This window comes from Sceloporus occidentalis, unplaced genomic scaffold (assembly GCF_023333645.1).
Source record: "Sceloporus occidentalis isolate IW3139 unplaced genomic scaffold, rSceOcc1.0.p SCAF_49, whole genome shotgun sequence".
NCBI lineage: Eukaryota > Metazoa > Chordata > Lepidosauria > Squamata > Phrynosomatidae > Sceloporus > Sceloporus occidentalis.
Window position 1 is genome coordinate 2107101 of NW_028317029.1, and position 7826 is coordinate 2114926.

The following is a 7826-nucleotide window of genomic DNA, read 5'->3' on the forward strand; positions in this document are numbered from 1 at the left end:
TGGGATCTATTTTTTTTTTTGACTGAAACATTTTAATCAATTTTATTTAAAGAATTAAAATATAATTTTATGAAAATACTAAAATGGACATTTTCAAAGCAAATCAATGAAAAAAAACACAAGTTTGCGTTTTTACAAAATACATTTTATTTAATACATTGAAAGAGAACAATAGTGATATCATGAATCACCAAAAAGACACAATGCTCAAATAATTCCAACATATTAATATTAAATAATATCAATATAAAAAAATACTAAAACAATATAGTAAATGATAAGGCTAAAATGTAAAAATGATGCCTCATTATACCCACATTTTTTTTTTAACAGCCCAACCAGCTATTACTCCTTGAAACCCTTAAAAGCCTGTTGGATTCAAGGCTGTATTCATATTGCATCCGTCCACTGAAGAAGTACAATAAACCTAAGAAATATAACAAAATATATATATATATATTAATATTCATAATTAAAGAAAAACAAAACTCCATTATTTTTGCATTATTGTTTTGATTTAAAAAAAGACCTCCAAACCTATAAAATGTGATAAAATGTGCAAAATGTTTTACTAATATCTTTCTAAAGATTATTCTATCTTGTATCTGGAGATAGATTTGATATTCTAAGATGTGTAATATTTATAATAGATGTGTAATATTTTTTTTTTTTGTATTCTCTATTGGTATGATGTGTTTAAAATCACGTAAATATCAATTGGGAAATTTGACTGCACTAACTGTGTACAAATGAAAGTAGGTAATTTATTTTTTATATTTTGTTTGTACTAATTTGTGGGTTTATATCTAACATATAATAATCATAATAAATACCAACCTATTCACTATTAAAGACATATGCTCTCCGTGACTGAGAAAATGTGTCTTCGCAGTCATTTTATATGACAAACATGAAACCAATATTAAAATAAATTATAGTCGGGGTTACCTCTATAATAAATAGCAGCATTAATTTTTCCAGGAATTCCCGGGAAATCATCTTTTATTAACCTGGGGACACCATCATCCATTTCTTGGGTGTCTTCATTGTAACTAGAAAGAAATATTAAAAAGTCAATAATGTTAATACATCTTTTTAGTGGGATTTCTTGGAATAAAAATGCATTTATATGAATAATAATATAAAAACTGATGTGGGTGTATCACAATAAGAAATATGATGGAGCCTTTAGTCAAAAGTAAGACCTTTTTTTTAAACCAATACAGAAGAAGATGTAGATGCCACATAAGTTTTCATGATCTCAGGGCCTCTTATGATCTAAAGAAGGTCTAAGGTCCAAGAAATGTATTTCTCCCTAGTTGTCCTATGTTAACCCAGTAAATTGTAAGCTCCTTTGAGCAGGGCCCTCCTCACCTGTTGTTTCTGTAAGTCATATTGTTATGTTATATACTACTTGTTATGTCCTGTCCACCCATTGTACAGCGCTACGGAATTTGATGGCGCTATATAAAATAATAAATAATAATAATAATGTAGAACCTTTGACTGGAGACTTACAAGAAGTCACATACATAGACGGAATAATTTTCTTACCTCCAATATTTACCACCCGCGAAGAAGTAGGTTCTTGCTAGGCGCTCTACGTGGGCAGCAGCATCAATTGATTTAACGGTTTTGGGTAAGCCCAGTTTGTGGATATTTTTGGGGTATCCTCTGACAATATCAAAGCCATTGAGAGCCCAATATTTAGTCCCTATGGAAGCAATACAATAATATGAATCACCCTTTTTTAGCTGTTTAAATAGGAAAGTTGTCAAAAAAGATATCATTCAATATCAGATGGGTAAAAAAACTAGGTAATCTTTTATTGTACAAGAATACATGCAAATGCCCTTTCAGAAAAAAAATACAGTTAACCAACAATTTTTAGAGCTCTTCGGGGCAATGGGCTTCACGTGTGTTCCATCTTTTTGTGGGGCAATTGCAGAAAAGAGCTACCAACAACAGCATACCCTCTATATTTCAGGTGTCAAAATCAGAACACCTATGTTGGAGGGTGGCAAGAAGCAGAGAGGTTGGACCATCCTATAAGTGGTTGCGACACATATGACATCATATGCTAGAGACTTTTATGCAACACATAATGACATATTGGCACAGCATATGTACATGACAAGTATTGCGGCAGGGTGGGGGTTAGTATGCCAATAATTTAGGTTTAAATTAAATGTATACATTTCGATAAATGTAAACAGCCCCAAACAAATGGGGCAAATGAAATAAAGGCATGCAATGTGATTCCCCTGCTAGGCACTGTGATGACTATGATGAAATAACACATATCTTTACCTTTAAATAGAAGAACTTCATCTGTATAAGGGTTTTCATAGGCAGCGTCAATGCCAGCAGGCAAAGATGGCCACAGAGTTTGAATGAAGAGGAGTTCCGGCTCGGATACTTGAGGATGCTTACGCCACAAAAATCTGTTTTAAATGAAAAAAATTAGTTTCATGCATTGGTTCAAAATTTATTATATTGTATTATTATGTATTATATTATAACAATAGTTTTATCTGCTTGGTTGACCAAGCTCATGAGAGGTTGACAACAAGAATACAACACTATATAGATTTAATACATTCTGTTTATGGAAATTGCTTGTTTATCTCACTACTTGGCATAATCTGTACTCAGTACTTCCACACTGAGCAGATATTTAGATTTTTTTGTGTAATTAAAGGGGAAAATATATTTTTCAACTTGCATTGTATACAGTAACGTTGGTCGGCATTGACAAAAACTTGTTTTTATCCCCTTTTGTTCCAAAAAACTTTCTTTATTTGTAGACCTGACTTGGTGCTAGGTGATTAACACTGAGACATTCTATTGTTTACCACAGGCAGTATTATAAGAGGTTAGGATGTTTGTCTTGTAGATTGGGCTAAGATAAAGGAACTAGAACATATATAAAAATGACTAAAATGTAGCTGCATGAAAATATTATGCAAAAACTACAACTCTTTAAAAAAATAAAATAGAAAATGGCACAATATTTTTGAAATGACATTTCTAATTTGATACTAATATTTCAAAAATGGTGGGAGTAAAAAGAGGTTCATAACTTATAACAGATTACCTGTTAACAAAGATAAACATTTCTCCTCGTAAAGTGGTGACAGCATCGAAAACCATGGTGGGATCACATCTGGATGGAGTAGTGGGTCCTGTTGGCTGAATGGGGTTTGTTGATTTCCCTAATAAGAAAACCAAAATAATAAGGTTGACTGAAAATGGTGAGATATACTAAACGAAATACAACACATAAAAACCTATTCGTATTTTTTAATATACTGGATATACTCATATGTGGCACGCCTAAAAAGTGATATCAATCGAGGTACGTAAGGTATATTACCTAATAACTAGTTGTAACCAATTGTGGGTTTTTTTCTGATAAATGGCACAAGTTGGAACACTGGAGATACTTAATATAATGTATTGCAAGGCATATTGTATAATTATTTTACTTACCGTAGAGATACTGTATGGCATCAATATCATCTTGAGGAAGTGTGAATTCATCAGGATGGGTATTTGGGTAAGTAGGGTACATTAAGGCACCTTGGTCAGTTGAATGAGAAAGCCCCAGGGAATGTCCAAACTCATGAGCAGCCACCAGAAATAAATTATATGCTACAAGGAAAATGTATGATTTTGATTAAAGAAAACTATCACAAGTACCAAAGCTCATATCATATATACATATGGGACTATAAGAACATGATGCTGTTAGCTTAATTGTTTTGTAACCATAATGACTAGTAGAATAGTCCAATCACCGGCAACATTCCCTTAGTTTGATTGGTGATGACTTTTAATTCTAGCACGACATCATGGATAGATACCAAATTTCATGATGGCTCTTGATGCTTTTTTATGCAGTGTAAAGGACATCGATCTAGTCAGTTTTTACTTCAAATGCAAGAGAAGATAACAAAAACCCATTGCAGAGTTTAGCGTATATTCCGGCGTATAAGACGACTTCTTAAAAGTCGGGGGTCGTCTTATACGCCGGGTACTAACCGAGTACCGAATACTTACCCAGCCGGAGAGTCCCACAAAGCCACAAATCTCTAGGGGAGGGGCGAGTGGAGAAGCCGCCTCCCCTGGGCCGGTCTTCAAGGCCACGCCGGGGTAGGTGCAAGATCGTGATCTCCCCAACTAGCCCTGATCAGCAGGGCTGGTTGGGGAGATCACGACCTCCCTCTAACTAGCCCGACATTAGGGAGCTCGAGGTCTGGCACTTCAGACCTCGGCTTCCCTGCTCCCTAATCACTACGCGCTGGCTATTGATGCGGAGCGCGGTGATGACGTCATCTCCGGGCGCTCGGCATCAATTGCCGGAGCGTAGTGATGAGGGAGCAGTAAACAGAGGTCTGACATGACAGACCTCGCGCTCCCACAACTGGAGGGAAGAAAGAAGATAAAAGATGAGAAAGGTAAGAGATGGGGAGAAAGGGGTGTCAGTGCAGTGTAGGTATGTTGGTGTGAGATGGTCAGTGTGTTTGTGTGTTTGTAAGCTGGTGTGTGTGTGTATATATACACATGTGTGTGTGTCTGTATATATATATATATATATATATATATATGTGTGTGTGTGTAAAGGCAGGGGTGTGTGGTGAGGGCAGTGTATAAATGTGTATGTATTGACAGGTGTATGTTAGTATGTGTAGATATATATATATATATATATATGTGTGTGTGTGTGTGTAAGGGCAGTGTATGTATGTATATGTCTTTATAACAACCAGCCAATCACCGGTAAGGTACATCGCTTGCCGTGATTGGCTGGTTATTGTACGCTGGGTAGAGGGGTAGTCTTATACGGCGAGTATAGTCCAAACTCTATATTTGAACTGGAAAAGTTGGGGGTCGTCTTATACGCCCAGTCGTCTTATATGCCGGAATATACGGTAATTCAATACGTGAAGAAAATATTTAAAATACATAAGTATTAAAGTATAAAAGCAAATGATGGCTTGACATGTTAATATTGAAAAGATGTTTAACTCACGGTGATTGTTTTTTGTAAAACTTTCATCTTCATCAAAATGGGCATCTCCACCGATACCATTGCCAGGTTGGAAAGCATGAGCTAAAATTCCATTGGGTCCATCAAAAGGGGAGTTATCATGATGATCTTAGGAAACAAAAGCATATGATTGTTAAAATAGCTCTTAGTGTTAGAAACTAATAGTTCTGTTCCAGTTATTGGAACACAGCTTTCACCATACATTCCTCCTCCTGAAATATTGTAGCCTGTCCTGAGAGAGCTTAAGGTAAGGCTCTTCGGTTCGGACGAAAACCAGAGAGATTTTTTCATTCGGAAACATAATTTATTTTTCACTTACCCTCATTCATGCTCTCATGCTCTCTGACTAAATTCACTAGCTTAAAACTAGAATTAAATTCTGTTTGAATTATTACTATTTTGTGGCTTACTCATGGTACCGATGGTTAAAATGGTTTTACAACAATGCAGTATTTATAAAACGATAAATATTTACCTCCTCTAACAAAAGAGATTTCAATATCAGACTCTTTATCGTAGATTCTGGTGAATGTAAGCGGTGTCACATCACTCCAAACCTTAAAGGCTTTTTCGATTGCCTTCTCCACATCAGCTTTACGCAAGTCAGGCGTGAAGTTTAAAATCCTTGGAGGGAACAAAGTTTGAAGTCATCATAGAAGTCATATCTTGTTCTCGCTAACAGCTACATATCATGATATCAACGATAACTATACCAATAAGTATGTCACTGTAATTATTTTCTTACGTATGCTAATTTCTGAAATTAATTTAATACAGCATTCGCATTTTTCATGTTACATGGCTTATATTGACTTATAATGTGAAATTTGAATTACAAGTAATAGAGTAGACTCTAGGTGCACATGTCCTCACATTGAATATGCAAATAAGACAAATGATTTAAGGAGAAATAATATATATGTGCAACAAAGGCTAAAACTAACCCTATAGCAGGTCAATAATGTTGTGACAGGTTTTTTCTGTCCTATATAGATGAAAAATTTCACGTTTGCATACATTCAACACTTAAAATGGCTGAAAGGGAACACTTTTGTTTTAGATGTGGTTAGAGGCAGTGCCTCCCTATAGTCCTTTAGTCCCTTATTAAGGGTTACCTGTAAGTTAGATCTGTTTTTTTCCATGCAGAATCTTTGTGGACGGTGCTGTACAGACCGATGTCATGCACTCCGCAGCGGGGTTTCTGCATCACTTCCACAGTCTCTGCATTCAGTGTTCCTGTTACCTTCAGGCCAAAAAACTTCTGCATATTCTGGAGTTTCTCAGAGAATGGATTGCTGTTCTTTTTTCTTCCAACCGGACCACCTGTCCGCAGGTCATAAAACCTTTCCAGGTATTTCTAAAAAAAACAACACATTTACATAATAAAAATGTTATATTATTATAATATAGCGCCCACAATTTAAAGATGGAGTCTGCACATTGCATGGGGTTTGGCATAATCGTATTTAAGACACAAACCTTTAGGCAAACTAAAGAATTCTTAACAATCTCACAATCCAGATGATTAAAATATGAGTTATTTGTTATCTGGAAATTTGTTAATTTTTTTTTTGTAATAGAAAAGAGGCTTATTTTAACTTGATTTGTTTAACCCCTTAACGACAATGGGCGGTCCCTAAACCCATTGAAAACAATGCATTTTGAGCCTGTACGCTTTGTCATTAAGGGGTTAAAAAGCTTTTTTTTTTAAAAAAAAAAAAAAACCACTAACATGCTAGAAATATTTCTGTCAAGTGACAAAAAGTTTCAAAGAGTACTTATAATCAGATATAAGATCTACATATGCTACACATTAAATACTAGAGGAGCAAGCCAAGCATTGGAAACATTTGTTTTTAACCTCTCTGGCACTTTCAGGGTTAAAATATTAGGTTTGTATATTACAACCTATGTCAATAGAGTACCCCCTGTGTTTTTTTTCGGTTTCTATTACGCTATATAATGAATTAATAACTAGTTACAATGTATAGGTATGAGTACCTGAGCGAGTTCTTCATAGTCGGCTTCTAAATCATCTTTCTGGGCAGCTGGGAATGCAGCGATAGCCGTCACGCACAGTAACAACACTGCGAGGCACTTCATTCTTCTGCTGTTTGTAGGGTAGAAACTCAGGATTATATGATCACGTCTCCAAGATCTGCCTTTATATAGCCCCACTCGAGCATCATACATCTGAAACATGAGTCACTTCAGATTTCCCTGATTTGTGTGGCAAATTATACAGATGACACAACACCTCTTAGGTAATACTTTTCATTCAGAAAAGGCAGTCCCCCTGGTCGTTTCAGGTATTTCAATACATACACAACAAAGCTAAGTGCATTAACCCTTTAAAACCAAGGCGTGACAACACTAATAAGGGAAAGAATCTTCTTCTCCTTCTTCTTATTATCAGTATCCTTTATTTGTCAAGCACTAACATATTACCCAGCACTGTACAATTTAAACAAATTATTTAACCAATTATTTGTCCAATAATTTCACAAATATACCTTTTACACATACAGACAAAACAGAAGTTGAGGAACCTCCCGTGAGATTGACATCATGAATAGCAAGAATGGTGGCTTTGTGAGGGCCCTCGGGTTAAAGGATCACATTCTGATATATTTTTTTTCTTTTTTTTCCCCCCCCCGAGATTTGGGAAAGGTTTACGAGTAAATAAAAGATCTATCACTGAGGAAGTCCTTAGGGGGTTTCAGACCTAAGAAACCAACTAGACTGAGTCAGGCTGTGCTCATTGTGGAACTGG

General features: G+C 35.6%; 1 protein-coding gene across 1 annotated transcript; it reads right to left on the minus strand.

The window, feature by feature from the left end:
* Positions 1-326: 326 nt before the first annotated feature.
* Positions 327-7156, minus strand: LOC149288822 (matrix metalloproteinase-18-like). The gene is made up of 10 exons (XM_089491120.1): positions 7055-7156; positions 6169-6410; positions 5529-5677; positions 5036-5161; positions 3493-3654; positions 3098-3215; positions 2311-2444; positions 1555-1714; positions 949-1052; positions 327-427 (listed from the first exon to the last, which is right to left on the minus strand). The coding sequence occupies exons 1-10, from the start codon at positions 7154-7156 to the stop codon at positions 327-329; spliced, it is 1398 nt and encodes a 465-aa protein (XP_089347246.1).
* Positions 7157-7826: the final 670 nt, after the last annotated feature.

Bases quoted from the DNA above. Each gene is read 5' to 3' on its own strand.
- LOC149288822 (XM_089491120.1), bottom strand. From the start codon at position 7,156: ATGAAGTGCCTCGCAGTGTTGTTACTGTGCGTGACGGCTATCGCTGCA. The intron at 5,162-5,528 runs GTAAATATTTAT...TTGTTTCCTAAG, and splicing joins AATCTCTTTTGTTAGAGGAG to ATCATCATGATAACTCCCCT. The intron at 3,216-3,492 runs GTAAGTAAAATA...TTTTCTTATTAG, and splicing joins TGCCATACAGTATCTCTACG to GGAAATCAACAAACCCCATT.